This window comes from Salvelinus alpinus, chromosome 3, assembly GCF_045679555.1.
Source record: "Salvelinus alpinus chromosome 3, SLU_Salpinus.1, whole genome shotgun sequence".
NCBI classification, from domain to species: domain Eukaryota; kingdom Metazoa; phylum Chordata; class Actinopteri; order Salmoniformes; family Salmonidae; genus Salvelinus; species Salvelinus alpinus.
In genome coordinates, this window is record NC_092088.1 from 24297300 (window position 1) to 24320235 (window position 22936).

The following is a 22936-nucleotide window of genomic DNA, read 5'->3' on the forward strand; positions in this document are numbered from 1 at the left end:
GCCAGTCTAGCCACCTCAGCCTTTTAGTCTGTCTCGCAGTTGTTTTGATTTCCCTGAGGTCTGATGATCAGAAAATGTTACAGTAAATACGTAATTTACGTGTATTGTACAGGAAGCCCTGCTGCATAACTCTGTCACAATCCTAACCCTTCGTTATCGCACATTGATCACATTCAAAATAAGGTCACCCCAGGAATGAAGACATGGCAGTATCAGGGAATTGGAAGATCACAAATTGGACAAGGTTTTTTTCAACCAACGCTCCAGTGGGTTTTGACCTAGTTTCCACACAAAGCCCTTGGCCCTTCATTGTGGTGGTGGCAGGCAGCTCTTGTCCATCCACCTCCCTCTCCCCTCTACAGACAGCCAGCCAGTCAGCCTCCCCTGTCCTGCTTTTATGTACATTCCCACTAATCCTCAGCGGAATGTCCGATGCCCTGTCCCAAACCCCCATCCTGTCTGTGTGTGTGTGTTCCATTGTTGTTCACATAGAGAATCTCCCATTAGCTCCATCTCCCTATCCATCTAGGCTATTGCTAGTGAAGTGTCAGTAATAGTTATTCAGCACAGTAATACTCCGTTGAAGACAAGCTGTTATGAAACCCCCCATAGGAATAAGCATCTCACTCCCGGCATGTTACTGCGTCTTACTGCACAACTGTGGTCTGTGTGGAGCACTGATTAGACACAAATAGAGGAAACCCAGAAAAACCACCATCCATCCAGGCTCTCACTGCCATGTAAATGGAAGGACATGCCCGTTTTAGCCCATGAGGTATTATGACTAGTGCTTTCCCCAGACTGTCCCCTCAGGGCCGTTCTCTTTGGGCTACTGTACATATGGTGGGATCTTTCTTCCCTGCCTTTTTTGCTGTCAGAACTACAAAAGAACAGCACTGACAGTAGTGAAACCCCCACCTACATGTGCTGGTCTCACCTATTCTCTAACTGGAGGTGTGAAGAGAGGTGTTTCCTGTGCTGTGGTGACACTGCACTCCGCTTGTCTGTGGCCTGTTCTGAGGAGGATCGAAAGCTCAAGTGCAGGGAGACACCCACTCACTCTCACCTCTCAAATGTCAATCTCCATCTCATTTACTGCTGTTTATAAACTTCCAACCGCTTTAAACGACCCATCTATTCACCGCCATCCACTTCCTGACCAACCTAATTTATGAAAGATTTGCATAGCAGCGAGCGCTTGGCTATCAAATTTAACCTGAAATCTTATATCAACATTTCAGTGATAAACCACCAATAAGGCAAACAAGTCTGATCTTGCCTTTAAAACTTCAGTTGTGTTTAAAGACATGCTCTGGAACTTTGGCAACTAGTAAGTATTTTTTTTAACCCTCCCGCTTTGGGCTGGATGTGTCAATGTGTAGTTCGTACATGCATAATCTATGAGCAGAATTACTGTTTTACCTCAATTAGCCATGAAATCCCTGATTTGAAAGCAACTGTTCACTGGAAGTTGTTCAGTGCCGTTTTACCCCACCTGGGCCAGCCCCCTAGCAATTTGAGTTCCAGCCAATGAGTTTCAGCCCCTCTTCATTTGAGTTACAGCTAGCAAGATGCACACACAGCAGAGCGGGAGAGCGCAATGACGTGGTGCACATATCTGCATGTGGCTCGTGAACGCTACTTTCATAATTGCTGGCTAAAAAGTATACAAAAGTACTGGAAAATCTCTTTAATATTCAAGCAGGTAAAGTGAATCGGTCTATCACCTTGAGGGCTGTAGTTCTCAGGCTAAGTCAATCCACAGTTTGCTAAGAGTTTCAGCTGCTCCCTCTCTAGATGTAGCTTATGTTTGCTAAGCAGATCGACTGTTTGGGTGTGTGTAACTGATACAAAAGTGCCAAACAGGAAAGTCTATTCACAAAGTTAAAGCCTCTGTTGAATGGCCATGTTAAACCCAGTCAGATTTGTACTTGTGGTACTATGTTATCTATTGTGGTACTATGTCATCTATTGTCTCGATTTACTCTCATGTTGATGTTGAATGTTTTCCCAAGGCCTCTGCTTGTGTTTTGCCCACAAACTTCCGTAACCTCCCAGCTAATTGTAAATGATACATGTATGGAATGACAGCATAATGAGTATGGGATGTGTAATTGCTACATACTGCATTTGTATCTAAAACTTTATAGAAATTGGGTCACAACTAGGAGTGATATTATTTTTCGGAGCCTATTAAAAGAGAACTGCCTCCTAGAACTAACTTCTCTGGTTATAAATGTGGTATCAATATGAGTCAGAAACATTACAAAGTGTAAATAGGAGCATGTTGATCATGAAGTCAGTCTGCCTTCACTTGTAGCCTGTGAGAAAGACCCGATCACTTGACAGAGAGCCATGTGAGTGAGAGGTGCTTCGGCACACAGCCAGAGACGGTAATTATAATTATTATATTCAGCCCAAGGGCACAATGGCCAGTGGCCACAAATGCATGGATTTTAGGGGGCATTACAGCCACACAAACGGGGTGCAGGTGGAAATTTGAGGCATTATGAAATGCTTGTCAAATTGTGATTGAGAGACTGATGAAGTGTGTATAGCCTGCGCAAAAAGCGACTTTTTCATGCGACTTTTTCAAATCATCATTAGTCGCATCAAAACATATAGCCCAACATTTGTATCACATCTAAAGTTACATAACTCTAAATTAAGCGTATATAGGAGGACATGTTTCTTTGTTAACCGCTCAACACAGAGCGCACTCCCCCAAATCATTTGGAGAAAATATCCTTTCTATTTTATTCAGCTATGTTCAATTGTATTCTTCATACTATAAAATAATGCCACGAAATTCTAAGCAAATCTTGTTTGCTGCATGAGTGGAAGAAGTAGCACAGACCCTCTGCTGGTGCAAAACACTAAGCAGTCAATAATGTATGTACAGTGGCAAGGAAAAGTATGTGAACCCTTTGGAATGACCTGGATTTCTGCATAAATGAGTCATAACATTTGATCTAATCTTCATCTTAGTCACAACAATAGACAAATACAGTGTGCTTAAACTAATAACACACAAATTATTGTATTTTTCTTGTCTGTATTGAATACATAATTTAAACATTTACAGTGTAGGTTGGAAAAAGTATATGAATCCCTAGGCTAATGACTTTTCCAAAAGCTAATTGGATTCAGGAGTCAACTAACCTGGAGTCCAATGTGATGAGATTGGAGATGTTGGTTAGAGCTGCCCTGCCCTATAAAAAATACTCACAAAATGTGAGTTTGCTATCCACAAGAAGCATTGCCTGATGTGAACCATGCCTCGAACAAAATAGATATCAGAAGACCTAAGATTAAGAATTGTTGACTGGAAAGGATTACAAAAGTGAGTGCGCTCCCTCGACTTAAGACATCTGGGACATTGTGTTGTGTGACAAAATTGCACCTTTGTGACCGACCGCCTTGATTTCGTCTTCTGTAGAAAAATTTGAAATTGTGTTTTTTACATTAGATAAAAGCAAAGACAGAGCTAGAAAATGGTATATCATACACTGCAGTTGAGGAACAATTGGAAAGTAATTCTGCTTTGAAAGTTGATAAACTTGTAAACTCGACTTTTGAGAAAACGGCCGTTGAATGTTTTGATACCTACTGGAGAGCTCTCCTTTGTCTACACCCATTCTGCATTGTTCACACCTTCTTAAGCCAGTCCCACCCATCTCTTTAAGGATTCACATGTGAGGTCATGTGCTAAACAGTGAGTACAGTAGTAAAGATTAAGACTAAAAGTGGTAAAATTAGTCACCTACAGTAAGGAAAAAATCCAGGTAAACATCTTGCTAAGTGGATGGGTCTCTACAGAAGTTGTAAACGGTACAGCGAAATGGTTACGCCGCGTTAGACAGGATTACCTCCACATTCTGACCAGATCAAATAGACAGAAGCCAATCATGGCTAGCGAGAAGGTTGCTGACTTTTTCTGTGACTTAACCAACTGGGCTTGTAATTTAACAATTTTATTCGTATTTACAGGCATACAAGTTTGTTATTAAGGCACATGAAAGTTCACGTGTTTTAAAAAATATATATTTAAAAAAACTTTACGTTCACACGGCTCTCCTGTGAAGTAGTGACCCACAACATACGCCTAGTTTATTGAAATGGGTCACATTTAAGAGTGGCCTTTTATTGTACCCAGCACAAGGTGCACCTGTGTAAGGATCATGCTGTTTAATCAGCTTCTTGATATGCCACACCAGTCAAGTGGATGGATTCTCTTGGCTAAAGATAAATGCTCACTAACAGGGATGTAAACAAATTTGTGCACAACATTTGAGAGAGATAAGCTTTTTGTGGTTATAGAATATCCAACTTGTAAGTCGCTAAATGACTTAAATGTAAATGTAAATGTATTTCTGGGATCTTTTATTTTTGCCACCGGTCTACACACAATACCCCCACAATGTCAAAGTGGAATTTTGCTTTTTGAAATGTTTATAAATGAATACAAAATTAAAAGCTGAAATGTATTAAACTCCTTTGTGGCTAGCCTAAATATGTTCAGGAGTAAAAAGTAAGAAGTATTTGATACACTGCCGATTTTGCAGGTTTTCCTACTTACAAAGCATGTAGAGGTCTGTAATTTTTATCATAGGTACACTTCAACTGTGAGAGACGGAATCTAAAACAAAAATCCAGAAAATCACATTCTATGATTTTCAAGTAATTAATTTGCATTTTTATTGCATGACATAAGTATTTGATACATCAGAAAAGCAGAACTTAATATTTGGTACAGAAACCTTTGTTTGCAATTACAGAGATCATACGTTTCCTGTAGTTCTTGACCAGGTTTGCACACACTGCAGCAGAGATTTTGGCCCACTCTTCCATACAGACCTTCTCCAGATCCTTCAGGTTTCGGGGCTGTCGCTGGGCAATACGGACTTTCAGCTCCCTCCAAAGATGTTCTATTGGGTTCAGGTCTGGAGACTGGCTAGGCCACTCCAGGACCTTGAGATGCTTCTTTACGGAGCCACTCCTTAGTTGCCCTGGCTGTGTGTTTCGGGTCGTTGTCATGCTGGAAGACCCAGCCACGACCCATCTTCAATGCTCTTACTGAGGGAAGGAGGTTGTTGGCCAAGATCTCGCGATACATGGCCCCATCCATCCTCCCCTCAATACGGTGCAGTCGTCCTGTCCCCTTTGCAGAAAAGCATCCCCAAAGAATGATGTTTCCACCTCCATGCTTCACGGTTGGGATGGTGTTCTTGGGGTTGTACTCATCCTTCTTCTTCCTCCAAACACGGCGAGTAAAGTTTAGACCAAAAAGCTCTATTTTGTCTCATCAGACCACATGACCTTCTCCCATTCCTCCTCTGGATCATCCAGATGGTCATTGGCAAACTTCAGACGGGCCTGGACATGCGCTGGCTTGAGCAGGGGGACCTTGCGTGCGCTGCAGGATTTTAATCCATGACGGCGTAGTGTGTTACTAATGGTTTTCTTTGAGACTGTGGTCCCAGCTCTCTTCAGGTCATTGACCAGGTCCTGCCGTGTAGTTCTGGGCTGATCCCTCACCTTCCTCATGATCATTGATGCTTCACGAGGTGAGATCTTGCATGGAGCCCCAGACCGAGGGTGATTGACCGTCATCTTGAACTTCTTCCATTTTCTAATAATTGCGCCAACAGTTGTTGCCTTCTCACCAAGCTGCTTGCCTATTGTCCTGTAGCCCATCCCAGCCTTGTGCAGATCTACAATTTTATCCCTGATGTCCTTACACAGCTCCCTGGTCTTGGCCATTGTGGAGAGGTTGGAGTCTGTTTGATTGAGTGTGTGGACAGTTGTCTTTTATACAGGTAACGAGTTCAAACAGGTGCAGTTAATACAGGTAATGAGTGGAGAACAGGAGGGCTTCTTAAAGAAAAACTAACAGGTCTGTGAGAGCCGGAATTCTTACTGGTTGGTAGGTGATCAAATACTTATGTCTTGCAATAAAATGCAAATGAATTACTTAAAAATCATACAATGTGATTTTCTGGATTTTTGTTTTACATTCCGTCTCTCACAGTTGAAGTGTACCTATGATAAAAAATTACAGACCTCTACATTCTTTGTAAGTAGGAAAACCTGCAAAATCGCAGTGTATCAAATACTTCTTCTCCCCACTGTAATAAGTTGCATGGACTCGGTGTGCAATAGTAGTTGTTAACTTGATTTTTTTAATGATTATCCCAGCTCTGTACCCCACACCCAGTCACTACAAAGATACAGGCGTCCTTCCTAACTCAGTTGCCGAAGATGAAGGAAACCGCTCTGGGATTCATCATGAGGCCAATGGTCATTTTAAAACAGTTGCAGACATTGTAGTTACTCCACAATACTAACCTAAATGACAGAAGGAAGTCTATACAGAATACAAATATTCCAAAACATGCATCCTGTTTGCAATAAAATGTGGCAAATTAACCTTCTATCCAGAATACAAAGCATTATGTTACAAAACATTAGCAAATCCAACACAACACATCACTGAGTACCAAGTTTCATATTTTCAAGCATGGTGGTGGCTGCATCATGTTATGGATATCTTCGTCATCGGCAAGGACGAGGGAGTGGTTTTAGGATAAAAATTAATGGAATAGAGCTAAGCAGCAGGCCAAATATACACTGGAGTTGCTTACCAAGACAACATCGAATGTTCCTGAGTGACCTAGTTACAGTTTTCACTTAAATCTGCTATAAAAACAATGGAAAGACTTGGCTGTCTAGAAAGAATCTTGAAGAATGTTTTGTACAATCCAAATATTGTACAATCCAGGTTTGCAAAGCTTTCAGACTGTAATCGCTGCCAAAGGTGACTGTATTGACTCAAGTGGTTGAATACTTATCTAATCCAGATACAGTCTATTATTATTTGATTTTTCATTAAACTTTAAAAAAAATGTCAAAGCAGCAATTGATAAAACAGGACCATGATTGCAAAACAAGTGTTTCTGAGCTTATGTCAATATTACACAGGTAAGCTAACGGTTACGGAAATCAGGAATGCAGACAGGCTGAATAGACCTTTAATAAATGAGGGACTGTGTCGACACCACCTGGTGTTATGTTGGGCACCTACTGACCCCAAAAAGATTTTATGTTTTTTTTTTTTTCTCAATGACATGTATTGCTCAATAAAAATATTTTAAGGAAATACAGTTAGGCACCACATTACAAGACAAAACAGCTTGCTGAATCAAGTATTTTAAGTATAAAAGCAAAGCTTGTTTTCATATAATAAAAAAAAGCTTAAAAATATAATAATAAAAAAAGCTTCTCACTTAAAACCATATTTTTTTGTGTTAATAGAAATTTGTGTTGACAGCTGAGCTGACTGAAGACCGGGAATTCAACTCGCAGTTGTTATCATTTCCACGGTAACATGTCTTTAGATGACGTGATAAAACTTAAAGTTGCAAGCTACTCTAGTAGCAAGGTGTTGTCGAATGAGTGTCTCATGAAACACATTCCAGACACTGGTACTTCTTGCTATGTTGATATAATTGGGATTTGACAGATAAATATTGCTATGCTAGCTAGCTAGCTAGCTGCTGCCAGGTTAGCTAAACATAAGGTCAGCGCAGGCTTTAGCCTACACCTAGAACTGAATCAGCAGATCTTCTTGAGATGTCGTGTCTGTCAGGAGGGGAGAAGTCTTCAACATCAACTTCTCTCCTTAGCAAAGCTAGCTTAGCTTACCTCGCTGTCACTGAGTTACTCACTACTGCCCTTGTTTGTTTGTTGTGATTTGAATGGCAAGGACACAACCAAGATACACCCACATTAAGCCACACCCCAAAGACGACTCTCATTTGGGCTTCAGTAATGGCCGCTGAATTTTTTAATGAGCACCGGAAGAAACACATGCGGAATCAGTGAGTGCAGTTCACCTTTAGGAAAACAAAACAATAAAGTCCATTCCATATTCCCCCATTCCATATTTCAGCTCCACAACAATATTTATGTTGGCTGTTCGGTCTAGTTCTTATACATTAGGGTGTAAAGCGCACAAACACTAGTAGGCCTATCTCCTTGGATACCACCTCTTGTTGCCAGGTTACCCGGGGAATGGATACAGGGACATCACGTAACTGATTGTATCTTGTCATTTGAGTGCCAGGTTAAGTGCACTCTGTCTCTTTGTGTATAGAAATCTTTATTTAAGTTGTAAAATGCAAGTGGTAGCAAGGTTTTGCGTTGTGTGTGTGAGAGAGAGAGTGTGTGCATGTGTGTGTGTGTGTGTCTTTTGGTTTGAGTAGGCTTATAGAGACGTGTTGGGCTTGTGTTGAGGGAGGTGAGACACTTGGAGCTCAACCCATAAGCTCACCTTGTCTGAGGACACTGCAGTCCTGTAAAATTGAAGCGCATTCCCGTGTACCTTTTATGAAAGAGTTATGAAATCAGAAATATGTCTACGTGTGCGGAAACGTATAATTCTGTGGAGGTCAGAGCACTTTTTTATTGGTTCTTATTGTCTTGTCTTGAAAAGAAACATAACAGTTGAAGGAGCCTAACCACAGAAGGCTCAGTGAGACAGTTCAGTCATTTTGCCGATTTTCAATTATGTTTTTGCCGTCCCTGACAAATTTCCATTACGTGACCGAGCTCAATGAAATCAGTAATTTTAGGTAGTCCATTTGTTTTAATGTCCTTAGTGTTCACAAAGCTACAGCCTTTCAATTTGAATGCATTCCCCTGTTCCTTAATTCTATTTGCAAATTTTTACCACGTGTAAGCATTGCCCGTACATCACGTTAATTTGGACAGAATGCAATCTGATTTATTCACAAAGCACTCGGGGCAACACAGCTGATTTGATTATATGGTGAAGTGAGCTTTTTGATTGCTGTGTCTAAGTGTGTTTGAAAGGTCCATCATGGCTGTCTCTTTATTACAGGTGAAGGATCTGACCAAGTTCCTGGACCCAAGTGGGCTGGGGGTGATCAGCTTCGAGGACTTCCATCGAGGAATCTCGGCCATCAGCAATGGAGGTGAGTCAGAGGATCTTCCTTACAAAGCTGTGATGACCACGACTGCCATCATAGCTTGGGCTTTTATTTGGAAACGCCTTTGAAAGCTCGAAAATGAGGCCTATGTGCTCTCACTGACATGCCAAGAAAATCGGACAAAATCGAACAAAATGTCAATCAGTTGGTATCGCTATCCACTAGATAGTTCAAATGATGATGTATTGGAGTCTATTTGCAATTGCTATCATTTCATTAAGTCTGCTACTTCTACCAATATGGAGAGCTGTTCAGTTTTAAGATCAGGGCCTCCATTGACCAGTAGCATATGTCGGTCCTATCAGGCTCTATCTATCCCAGCTTCTTCCTGATGGCAGCGGCCATTGTTCATATGCTCACATTTAGCTAAGGTGAAAGGTTTCGAGGAGGAGAAAAAAAAACAGTGACCCAATTTCATTCAGACTGCACTCAAATCACATTGTTTTTCTTTCACGGAACATTTTCCTCCTCAGCTCATTTCATGAGTTGTGGGAAAGTATACAAAGGCCTAGCCTACTATAAACTTTCCTTTTCTAAACAATGGAAGCAATGTATCATGTGCCTGACTACTGAGTCGTCAGGTTTCTCTAATCCACTTCAAGGACGGGTGAGAGATGTGTCCTGAAAAGTATGTGTAGGCCGTAGACTGCTTGTTTACACAATGTCAATTTTTCAGCCCACCCATGAAAATCATAGATTGCTGCAAACGAAACCGGTGGAATAAAAAAACAAATATTCCACTGCAATCCTGTTATGAGTCACAATATTGCCATCATTATGGTAATGAATGTCACCCTTGGGCTATGCTGACATCATCATACTGAGACAGTGTTGACATCACACACTAGCTGTGTTAGCGTGCTGCAACAGTGTTGTTGCGCTGGCTGCCACCACAGCTCTTTGTTTTGCTGTTGGTCTGTGTTGGAGTTTTTCCCTGTGCTTTCTGGGTTACAAACGCTCCAGTTACCCGGACCGTTAATAAGTAATATTCTGGAAAGCATGAGACACGAGGCACATGGACTTCTGCTAGGCCAGGTTTCAGCTAGAGAATGAAGGAGGGAGAGGGACTGGGCTGAGTCCTATTCGCCTGAATAATTCAGTGTCTCTCCTCTCTCTCCCCCCCCCCCCCACTCGTTTCTGATCGTCTCTCGATCTTTCTTCTCATGCCAGCTCCTTATCCGTTTCATGAGACCTCACAAAGGACAGGAGAAAGAGTCACCCTTAACTTCCCAGGCCTCTCACACTTGGTTGTCAGAATTCCAGTCCATCTGTCTGTATAGCTAACCTAGCTCAGGGCTACAAGTGTTCTGCACTGGTCACCCCCACCTCGTTTCTCTGGAGTCACATCAGAAAACCTGCTATTCCTGCTCCAACTGGAATCCCAGTTCATTTAGAATGTTTACTTATTTTAATTTTAACTTGGTTTCTCCTTGTCATTTCTCTATCGGTTACTGGCTGGATGTGTTTTTAATAAAGAAAGCCTGTTGGCAGTGGGAATACCTTACCCCCCGTGGTGTCTATGGTATGTCTGGTATAGCTAAGCCAGTGTAGCACAGGGAGACAAGTTGAATAAAGTCTGTCAACTCTTGGAAAATACAATGTGTCTCTGTCCATTGTGACCCTTTTTGAGTCGGTGCCAGCGCTCTGCCGCCTTATACAGAGGGACAGGCAACCCTCTCAAGCGAACCTCCTCCCAACACAAAATGAGACTTTATGTTCTACTTAACTTGCCAGTCATTTGTATCAGTCCTGAACAGCAGCGGCTGTTACATAAGACCAAGGTACAACCTGCATGTGGTCCATCGACCGCTGCTGTCAAGAGCACTGTTTGTGTTCTTAGCTCAGCAGCAGGGTGTTATTCAGAGCTTTGTTAACTAGATACAGGAGCCTGCCCCAGTGGCTGCTGGGAGTCTGGCCCGACACCCTACTGTCCACTCCCGATTGGTTGGTCTCGGGTTTCACAGCACTTTTCTGCAGGTGCTTTCATTGGAGTCTCTAAATCTGAATTTGATAGGGGTCATTTCGTGTTCTTTTTATTGGTTGATTTAGCTGACGCACACTTCACACACTCACACTGTGTACACGGCAGCCCTTGAAATGTGACTGTTACATAATGTTGATTGTTACTCCAAGCATAAAGACTATTTTTCTAAATAGAGCAGCGAAGACATGTACGGTAAAAGAAGCACTGTAGTTGACCAGAGCACATTTGACTTTGTTTCAGACATTTAGTCCCCACCCTTCTGTATACTTTCAAGGTTTGCACTTTTAATAAAAAAGCTGAAATCCTTTTTTGATTTGCTTGACTTATACAGTGCAGCCTATTATTCGTTCTGTAACGTGTAGTTAAATCTTTAACTCTCAGAGTTGACCCTACAGTATTTTCTCTGTTTACTGTATTACACCTGTGTAGTGGCGCTGTTCTGTCATGTTTCCGTTGGCATATTGGCTCTGTGTTTACCATAGCATTGTGTTGACTTTGTTCTGTATGTGTTTGCTGTGTGTTATTGACCTGCGTGTGTTGACCTTGTCCTGTCTCTGTCTGCAGGGACAGAGCCCCAGCTCTACGATGTGCACTTCAGCCCAGGGGACGGAGCCGTGGGCTGCTCAGAGGAGTACGATGAGGTGGGTGATGTCATTGGATATAGTCATCGCAGTTCTTGGTGACAGTTACTACCAGCAATATGACCACTCACACAAACTTAAGTACATCAGGAAAGCAGTGTGACTGACTGCACCACAGTATATGAACCCCCAACATAAAGCAGCATAATATGGGCCAGGGTGGTGAATGAGCAGTCCTGTATAGCATAGTACACCACTGTGACGGTCCATTGTAATTTATTATGGTCTTGTGTGGTCCGGTTGTGCTGTTCCCATTGTCCCTTTGCATACAGCTCCCAGGCTGAAGTCTCTGTGCACTCACACATCCCACAGTATTTTCAGCAAGTGGCCAGAAAAGCTATCATTACCCGACTGTGATTATTCCGCATGCTGAACACTACGGTTTGGCACCCATCGAATGACATCCGGCTGAATTTTCACGTCGTATTTTTCTTTTGACTAAATATTGAATGGTTGGAGTCTGGTCGTACTTTTCGCACGCATGCTGTTATGTTTTTTTCAGCTGCGGTGGCCATATCTGAAATTCCTGGCTCCTCTTGTGCGTGGACTTGTATATTCAAAAATGTTCTACTTCATATTCATCCTCACCAGCACCACCCCAACATCAAAATGGTGGGTTTCTATGTTTGTAGTAAAAAATATAGTGGAAGATAAGTGTTTCCAATGACATCGGTGGGCATCGTGTGATTTTGACCAATTGTGAGTAGGCGTTGCCTACTAATTGGTTGTTGATGTCATTGGAAATACTTATCTTTTTTTTACTACGAAACATAAACGCGCCATTTTCACATAGGTTGACGTTGGGGTGGTGCTGGAGATGACGAATATGAAGATTAGACTTTTTCTTTCGACTGTTTAAAAAAATAAAAAAATATGTAAAAATGTTTTTAACCTTTATTTAACCAGGTAGGCCAGTTGAGAACAAGTTCTCATTTACAACTGCGACCTGGCCAAGATAAAGCATAGCAGTGCGACAAAAACAACAACACAGAGTTACACATAAACAAACGTACAGTCAATAACACAATAGAAAAACCTATGTACAGTGTGTGCAGATGTAGAAGAGTAGGGAGGTAAGGCAATAAATAGGTGGAATATTATTCAGTCAGTTTGCTTCCAACACAGAGGTAAGGCAATAAATAGGTGGAATATTATTCAGTCAGTTTGCTTCCAACACTAGTATGAGTGCACTCTATATTGTGTAGTTTCAGCGCCCCCCATTGGTATGGCTAATTAGTACAGTCTGTCATCTCAGTATAATATACAGCAGTGGTCTGGCCAGGCAAGCTTTGGCTCTAACCTAGCACTTAAACCTTAGCGTTTACTTGACAGGTTGAATCAAGTCCAACACCGTTTTTCAATGGACTTTCATTTGTATTTGCCCTCCAATAATACCTATCTGGTTTGAGTACATTTTAAATTGACATTTTAGTCCCCTGTGGGAATCGAACCTACAACCCTGGTGTGTTGCAAGCACCATGCTCTACCAACTGAGCCACATGGGACAGGAAAATTACAAGTACTAGCCTTTAGTTATTGCACACACCTCCAAAAACACAGTGAAGATAGTTGCAGAAACGGTTTGCTTAAAATCAGTGTTGGGTGTCCTCTCCATGACATTGAATTAAACATTACCTGCTGTATCACTACAGTATACATTTCTAACAAATGTCCTGCCCTAAGAAATAGCAGTAGCTGTATTGGACGGAGTTTGGGGAGAGTTGGTGGTTGGTGCTTTTAATGTCGACGCCACACCTATGTCCCTGAACTCGTTGTTTTTCCCCTGGGGTCCTGGCAGTAAGGTTCCTCACTCAATGGCCACACTGTTCTAACCCTGTTTGCTCTCAAAACAGGAGAGGTGAGGTAGCTGGGCGGAGGGCCTGCTTGCCATGAGAAAACCAAACACTCCACCCTCCTCCTACTTTTCCTCTTCCTTGACCTTCCCGCTTTCACCCGGCTTGTTTACGTCCCCAAAAACACCCAACCAGTGTGTTGTTACACCTTGTTATTGTGAGAGTATCTCTCCCTGTCAATACTTAGCCATTGTGGCCTAACCTCTTCTTATAAGGAAAAGATGCATTAACACAGCCAATCCAGACCCCTCCTCCAATGGCTCGATCTCTGGGCTTACAACGTGCTGGTTTTGCCTCCTTAAAGGTCCAATGCAGCCGTTTTTATCTCAGTATCAAATCATTTCTGTGTTAACAATTTAGTACCTTACTGTGATTTGTTTTTAATTAAAATGGTCCAAAAAAAGAAGCTTTTTAGCAAAGAGTCATTTCTCAAGCAAGAATTTTGCTAAGACTGTCTGGGAGTGGTCTGAATGGGTAGAGGAAAAGTAAAAACTAGCTGTTATTGACAGAGAGGTTTGGAACTCTCCCTCTCATTGTTCTATTAACTAATTTACGGCCAAAACTCCGTCCCACCAAAACAGGCTGACGTTTCCGACAGTCTTTTCAAACAGCTCTTACTCTGAGGGTATTATTATAGTTTTCACAGTATCCAACCTCATAGTTTGGAAATATATATATAAAACACATGAAAATCAAATGTTTTACTGCACTGGGCCTTTAAAGTAAACAACTAGTCAGTTTATGGCTATGCACGTACAGTTTATATGGCCCTCTTCATCCAATCATACAAGCCTGTAAAGACAGGTAGAACAGGCGGTGGCTTAATGATTCACCCTGTCACATTGGTCCAGGAACTAGAGACATTGAAGTAGAAAAAGTTAAAGGGACATTGCTCCCTTTCTTTCATATGAAATTTTGATCATCAAATTCCATGAGAGGGGTAGTTGGGGTGGTAGTGGTAGTACGGGCTGTACCCTTGCCTTCCCCTACCCTTCGGACTCTTTCAGTCTCCAGACTCCACCCCTTTTGAGAACCCACTGGAGCTGAACTAGGTGTTGGGCATTCTATGTTTTACACTCTTGTTTTCTGAGATTGAAAAGGAGGAAGCGCTAGGAGGGGAAATTACTGGGGGGTTTCATTACAGGCCAGTCTTCCTGCCCGTGAGCCCCAGGCAGACAGCATGGTTTTGGGCATGGTGGACAGCCTTCTGGGCCCGGTTCCTCCTGGAACTCAACACAGACAGGTATGGGAGGCTCTCCCATGATGGCTCTCTTGCTCTGGACTCATTGAGACTCACCTGGCAGGCTCTTGTTATAGCTAAATGTCTTATGAAGTTCTATTGAGTATCTATCTGAACATTTTGATGTTTTTTTTGTGCTTTGAGCTTTAGGAAGTGAAATCTCTGTGTTAGTCAATGTTGATTCAAGGTGTTGACACAGTAGGCTTTGCTTGGCACGGACATCTGAAACCTGACAGGTTGGATCTGAAATGTGTTTATGCCGCATCAGTTGTTTGGACGCGGCTCTAATTGGCTTTTCACTGCCATTAGCAACAGTTGAATTGCGACTACGCTCTCCTATGAGAATACTGTTTCTTTGCTTGTTTTCTTTGATGCACCGTCTATGATTGGTGATGTGAAGTTTTTAACAGACTTCTCTCAAGATTTACACAATTTGGCCTCTATAATCTACGACGATCATAATTAATCTGTTCTGCTTGGTTTCATGATATACGTAACAGCTTGTTAATCATTACCATCGTTTGTTTCTTTCCATATCTGCTCAGGATGCGTCATAGATAAACATCTTTCCTCTGGAGTCATAATTGATATCAATGAATGCTGTCAGCAAAATTATAGCTCAGGAAAAAGGCCTTAAGAGTCAACCGTATCCAGTACAGCCTCTAGTCATCAGCTCTGAACTGCGTGTTTTTAATGTTGATTTGCTTATACAGTCCACCCACACATTAGCTACTGTATGTACAGTGCATTCGGAAAGAATTCAGACCCCTTGACTTTTTCCACATTTTGTTAGGTTTCAACCTTATTCAAAAATTGATTAAATTGTGTTTGTTCCTCATCAATCTACACACAATATCCCATAATGACAAATCAAAAGCAGGTTTGTAGAATTTTTTGGCACATTTATTAAAAATTAAAAAACGAATATATCACATTTACATAAGTATTCAGACCATTTAGTCAGTACTTTGTTGAAGCACCTTTTGCAGCGATTACAGCCTTGAGTCTTCTTGGGTATGACGCTACAAGCTTGGCACACCTGTATTTGGGGAGTTTCTCCCATTCTTCTCTGCAGATCCTCTCAAGCTCTGTCAGGTTGGATGGGGAGTGTCGCTGCACAGCTATTTTCCGGTCTCTCCAGAGATGTTCGATTGGGTTCAAGTCCGGGCTCTGGCCCTGCCACTCAAAGACATTCAGAGACTTGTCCCGAAGCCACTCCTGCGTTGTCGTGGCTGTGTGCTTAAGGTCGTTGTCCTGTTGGAAGGTGAACCTTTGCCCCAGTCTGAGGTCCTGAGCGCTTTGGACCAGGTTTTCATCAAGGATCTCTCTGTACTTTGCTCCGTTCATCTTTCCCTCGATCCACACTAGTCTCCCAGTCCCTGCCGCTGAAAAACATCCCCACAGCATGATGCTTCTACCACCATGCTTCACCGTAGGGATGGTGCCAGGTTTCCTCCAGATGTGACTCTTGGCATTTAGGCCAAAGAGGTCAATCTTGGTTTCATCAGACCAGAGAATCTTGTTTCTAATGGTCTGAGAATCCTTTAGGGGCCTTTTGGCAACCTTCAAGTAGGCTGTCGTGCCTTTTACTGAGGAGTGGCTTCCGTCTGGACACTCTACCATAAAGGCCTGATTCGTGGAGCGCTGCAGAGATGTTTCTCCTCCTGGAAGGTTCTCCCATCTCCACAGAGAAACTGTTGACCTCTGTCAGAGTGACCATCAGGTTCTTGGTCACCTCTCTGACCAAGGCCCTTCTCTCCCAAATGCTCAGTTTGGCCGGGCAGCCAGCTCTAGGAAGAGTCTTGGTGGTTCCAAACTTCTTCTATTTAAGAAGGATAGAGGCCACTGCGTTCTTGGGGACCTTCAATGCTGCAGACATTTTTTGCTACCCTTCCCCAGATCTGTGCCTCGACACAATCCTGTCTCGGAGCTCTACAGACAATTCCTTCGACCTCATGGCTTGGTTTTTGCTCTGGCATGCACTGTCAACTGTGGGACCTTATATAGACAGGTGTGTGCCTTCCCAAATCTTGTCAAATCAATTGAATTTACCACAGGTGGACTCCAATCAAGTTGTAGAAACATCTCAAGGATGATCAATGAAAACAGGATGCAGCTGAACTCAATTTCAAGTCTCATAGCAAAGGGTCTGAATACATATGTAAATAAGTTTTACATTTTTTCTAAATTAGCAAACCTTTCTAAACTGTTTTCACTTTGTCATTATGGGGTATTCTGTGTAGATTGATGAGGATTTACATTTTTTAAATACATTTTAAAATAGCGCTGTAACATAACAAATTGTGGATAAGGGGTCAAGGGGTCTGAATACTTTCCGAATGCACTGTACCTATCAGACATCATACTGCTGTTTTAAGTCACCTGTTAATGATTTCTCAATTCAAATGATGACCACTTAACTCTCTTTGTGTACCAGGGCGGCAGGTAGCCTAGTGGTTTAGAGCGTTCAGCCAGTAAATGAAAGGTTGTTGGTTCGAATCCGGGAGCTAGGTAAAACATCTGTCGTTGTGCCCTTTAGCACGGTACTTAACCCTAATTGCTATGTAAAGTCGCTCTGGATAAGAGCGTCTTGCTAAATAACAAAACATGTACGTACTTTAGACCACAATTGTGACGTTATATGATTACGGTACTAACTTTGTTTTATAGGATAACTAAAAATGTCCTATTTCCCTCCTGTAGCAAAACGAGGTGACGGACAGTGCATACCTGGGCTCGGAGAGCACTTACAGCGAGTGTGAGACGTTCACCGACGAGGACACAGGAGCCCTGGTCCAGCCCGAGATGCACGAGGATGTGGAGACGGACAGCGGCATCGAGGCCACGCTCCACGACCCTGAGGACAGCAGCAACAGGTTAGTTCTGGCTTACTTTTGCCTCTTACTCCATGCGGAGCGTAAGGCTACATGGTCATTTGCAGTTTTCTCAGGACAGGCCCCTGGCCCAATAGTTAGTCCTGATCGTCACCTCTAACCTCGGCCCCTAGCGGAACCCCTCGACAACATCCGCTGAAAAGGCAGAGCGCGAAATTCAAAAATATTTTGGGGAAATATTTAAGTTTCATACATTCACAAGTGCAATACACCAAATGAAAGCGTAACTTCTTGTTAATCTACCCATCGTGTCCGATTTCAAAAAGGCTTTACAGCGAAAGCACACCATATGATTATGTTAGGTCAGAGCCTAGTCACAAAAAACATACAGCCATTTTCCAGCCAAAGAGAGGAGTCACAAAAAGCAGAAATAGAGATAAAATGAATCACTAACCTTTGATGATCTTCATCAGAATGCACTCCCAGGAATCCCAGTTCCACAATAAATGTTTGTTTTGTTCGATAAAGTCCATCATTTATGTCCAAATACCTCCTTTTTGTTAGCGCGTTTAGTTCACAATCCAAACTCACGAGGCGCGGGCAAGTCCAGGCGAAAGTTCAGACGAAAAGTCCAAAAAGTTATATAACAGTTCGTAGAAACATGTCAAAAGATGTATAGAATCAATCTTTAGGATGCTTTTAACATAAATCTTCAATAATGTTTCAACCGGAGAATTCCTTTGTCTTTAGAAATGCAATGGAACGCAGGTCGCTCTCACGGCCACGCGCGTGACCAGCTCATGGCACTCTGCCAGACATCTGGTTGAAACAGCTCTCATTCTCTCCTCCTTCACAGTAGAAGCCTCAAACAAGGTTCTAAAGACTGTTGACATCTAGTGGAAGCCTTAGGAAGTGCAATATGACGTTCATCCGAACGTGAAAATGCTGCCCCCTATCCCAAACAGGTTAACTCGACCCACATATGGTTGGCCAAAGTCAAACCCTAACTATACCCCTTCATCTCATACTTAGAACTACCATAATCATTAAAGGTAGACTGCGAAATGACATTGCTACGAGCAGCACAGCGGTTATTGCGATGTGCGAAATGCAAGACGCGCAGATACTGTGTGCGAGCATGTGCACGGGTACGCTTCATGATTTTACAACGTGCTAGCCACGGGACCAAAACAGCGACGAAGTTGAGCCTCGCTCTTCAACGCTCTTAGTTGCTGCGGAAATTGATCCACCGTGCTGTTTACTTTCTGCATCTACATCATATCACTGAGTCTACCTTTAACTTTAAGCTAAAGTTGTAATTTCGTATGTAGCTAAATTGAGATGAGGCAAAGGTAGGTCGAAGCTGTCCTGAATACCACCCACGTTGAGTCACTGCTAATCACTCAGACACCAGGGTTTGACTGTAACAGTATAGTACATATAGGTCGAAATAGTGATGGTAATTAACGAGGATAAGTCAAACTAACGCTAGCTCCAGTCATCACAGCCTCGGTATCATCAAGCCTCTGTATCCCGTCTTAGTTTCTAGAGACGACTTGGAGTCTTATGTGGGTCACCAGACAGATTAGAGGCAATAATAGCCACCATTGTAATGGCCCTGGGCTTAAAATACCTTTCGTCTACCGAGAACAAAACGTCTTATCATATACATCTAACTGAAGAAGCCTTTTGTTTATGGTTGCTCCAGGGTGGTTGGTCCTGGCTGCTCCTCAAGTGCATGCAGGCTCTAATGTGCCTCTAGGCTAATTACTATGGTTTGTATTGATCAGTTAACAAATTAAATAGATCATGTTATTGTCTTACTATTGGACGATTACTGTTGGCCAGATGTGTTTTGAACTCTTACATTTGCAGTGGGACCTGTCTTCAACACATGGCAGATAACTTGCAAGATAAAGCATTATAAAGTGATGATTGTGATGAAATGCAGCACATGGTTATTTGAGGAACAAAGCCTGGAGATCATAGTTATTTTGAGTGACGATTTGTATTTATTTGCTAAGGACCAGATGGTAGAGAATAGAGTTCTTAGGTCATCGTCATCATTTTCAAAGGCGTAATAGATCACTGACAGTTTGAAATGAACTTGCTTACCCCGCTATTAAACTACACTTTGGTTGTTGAACATTCTGCCCTCGTTTTTTTTGTTTTGTTCTGGTGCTGCACGATATTCGAGATGACCTCACACTCAGACACAATGTAAAATCCAGAGACCTTGAAGAGACAGCTACGTGTGCCCTGATCTATCCACTGTATGTTTGAGTTTGTCTTTTGGTTGACTGTGAGCTTTGAGACAAGTTGATCTTCAGTGGCCAAGAGTTATGTGTTGCTGCAATGATTACAGTAAGTTCATCTTCTATGTTGACTTTTACCTCAACTTTTCTGGTTAGCGGAAATCAGGCAATAGCATGACACCTCTTGCCTTTTGAGCTCTATTTGTGTAGTATTATCAATGCCCAACGAGTTTGTTTCAAGTCAATGCTACTTTATTTGTCCCCTTAGGGCAAAAACTAGACATATTGTCCCTTCGAGGCAAATACTGATAACATCTTATCATTGTCTTGCGCTCTTTGTCTAAGGTTTTGTTTTGGTAGGGTTCTTCCAACCCTAAGGATTTAATTGAGTCAATGGTTAGAATGAAGCAAAGATTATTAGCTGTGGTCACTCTGTAGTGTGTATCCCCAACACCCTGTTTCTAAGATGTCAGATTAGTGCCCGCCACCTGTTTGGAACAGCCACTTGACAACGTCCTTTTCACAGGCAGTTCCAGATATCTCTGTCAAGAGCTTATGTGTTTAAGTGTTTGATACCTAATTGTAGAAGTTTACATCAACTCATTTTTTATGTAGGCTAACTTGATTTTACTTTTGGCCAGGGTTCCCCAACTGGCGGCCAGCGTGCCGAATTTGGCCCGCGGGGGATTTTATTTGCCCCCCCAAGTAAAAACAGCTCCAAGTGATTTTAATTTTGGAAATCTGTTCCAAAGTATTCCCATGCATAATAGAGAGATACATTTGATCGGACACAAATGTAAGTAAGGTTTGAAATTATTATGTATTAGTCATCTTATATCTGTTTGGGCTTCTTGCGGTCAATTTGCAGTCCACAAATTATTTGGAATTATGTTCTGGCCCCCTGACCATCCGCTCAAGAAAGTAAATCCACTCAAGAAAGTAGCTACTGTTTGGGGTCTGTATTCCGACTGTATTAATGAGTTGTTTTTGCATGTAGTGCTGGGGTCAGTCACAAGGGAGGAGGAAGTGTAGGGGAATGAGGTCTTATCTGCTGACTGTGTAACCTGTCTGTCCGGGTAGATGACGGATCTGGGGGGGGGTGGACAAGTTAACAGGGATGTGTTTGGACTTCCTGTCAACAGCTGTGCCTTGAATTCCAGGAAGTGTGGAGTTTGCTCTTTTTTTGCTCTTTTCCTTTTTTTCTGGAAGGGGCCCTATCTTTCCTTCATGCTGATGGGGGCCAAAGCGCGGCCGGCAGGCACTTCCACTTTCTCCTGTTTCAGCAGTCCTGCACTATCAGCGGTTTGGCAGGAATCATGGAAGGTCATCCCCTGACTCACCAGGGCTGAACTTCCCAAGAAATAAAGAACTTTCAGTGTATTTTGACCTTTCGCTGGGCTGAATCGTGTTGACACATTTTGAATAGAAATGCCAAACTGCAAAGTCTATCCAACATCCATTTTCTACTCTGCTATGTCAGATCATGCCCCTGTTACTCTTGCCATACAGGTGTTTTCTTATACAACTTTCTAGATTTCGCTTGTTGTGGCTATCTTAGGCCTCACCTATCAATTCTTCCTTGAGGCAGATTCCTCTGCGTTTCAGCTCAGTTCCTTCTTTGAGTTCCATATTTCCTGTGTTGAATTGCCCTGTCTGTCACTGAGTCAGAAGAGCACTGCAGGTGAGTTACACAAACCAACCACAACCATTTTGAGTTGACGTCACGGTGAAAAGGTTTACAATGGGTGTCAGCGGTGGGATCACAACAGTCCCCTTTGACCATCAGAGGTATAAAAAAAATAATAATAATTATGCAGCAATCAGATGTGCTAATTTAAAATTATAAATTGGCTTCATGAAAGACGCTGCAGTTGTTGTACAGCAGGCCTGTGTGTGTATCTCACATCATATTCCACTGGAGTCCACTGGAAACAAGTGATGAGTCCCATGATGATCCTGCCCCATTTAAAAAAAAAAAAAAATTAAGTGAATCAGAACAATAACAACACACTCCCACCTCCCTGTCATGTGCTCTTGCATAAAGACCTAGATGAATTTCCTATTCCTACACATGATGACTCAACACTGTGTCAGTAATATTTAACAAAATGTTTAAGATTTGGTTTTTCAACACCTCCCAGTAGTTTCTGTGCCCCAGGAGACGGCCGTTACATGAATGAGTCTATGCTCTTGGCTGGGGATTAGGAGTTTAACAGGATTACCCAGCCCCAGCCCGTCCGCCCCTCGTGTCCTACCCCAGCACTACCTCACTCGGCTGGGCCCGGGCCGGTCACCGCACCTGCCTGGTGCCTCTGCTTAGCCCTTAATCGTATTAACCCTCAGCCACTCACAGCCTGCCTCCCCGTCTTGCCTCAAGTCTACGGGGAAGAGCCCATGGTAACAGGGGACAACCGGCTGGTCACTTGTGAGGACTGATCATTTGTGGTTATAGACTGTGAGGAAGACTTTCTAGTCGACCAAGTTGGCGGTAACCTATTAAACGTGCAAGGAAAGAAGAGTGTGCAACTATCAGTAACATTTTCTGGGTACCATGGACTAATCCCTTGAGTGGACAAGGTCTTTGGGACCGTCTCCTAACTGAAGAACTGGGCAGTACTCCTCTTGGGTTGGTGTAACCAGTGAGCATTCAGGATTCCGCTCTGGTTGACTGGAGGTCGTCTGTCTCCAGTTGCTCCGAGGTTGAGACGTGGGGGCAGTGGACGGCGTTTAAAGATGCGGTCTCTCTCCTCACCTGCCCTCCATGTGCGGGACCTTACTAGGGACCTCAGTGTTGGGCTGAGTAGTGGGTAAGTGGGTCCGAATGTTGGGTTGCGAGTCAAATGTATTGAGGTTGAGATTTTGAGTGCTATGCTAAAGTGTTCAAGTGTTAGGGTGTTGTGCGTTGTGCTGAGTCAGTGTTAATTGTTTTTTAATGTTGGGTTGAGAGGCTGAAGTGTATCTGAAGTTGATCAGTGTCTAAGTGCAGGCTACCCTGTCGGTGGTTAGCGTAAAGTGAATTTTAAGGTAGGATTGAGTGGGTTAAAAGTCTGTTGACTCTGTATGTGTAAACACAAGAAATAGAACTAGGCTTTGTCATTGGATGACAGCAACCCTTGGA

At 42.7% G+C, this 22936-nt stretch overlaps 1 protein-coding gene across 2 annotated transcripts in view; it reads left to right on the plus strand.

Annotated features, from left to right (window-relative positions):
• rab11fip3 (RAB11 family interacting protein 3 (class II)) overlaps nt 1-22936 on the plus strand; it is a 45128-nt gene that overhangs the window by 8826 nt on the left and 13366 nt on the right. For both annotated transcript variants that reach the window (XM_071392218.1, XM_071392219.1), the window contains exons 2-4: nt 8903-8996; nt 11560-11636; nt 17433-17605. In XM_071392218.1, the coding sequence (XP_071248319.1) occupies nt 8903-8996; nt 11560-11636; nt 17433-17605 (344 nt within the window). The remainder of the gene's footprint in view (nt 1-8902; nt 8997-11559; nt 11637-17432; nt 17606-22936) is intronic.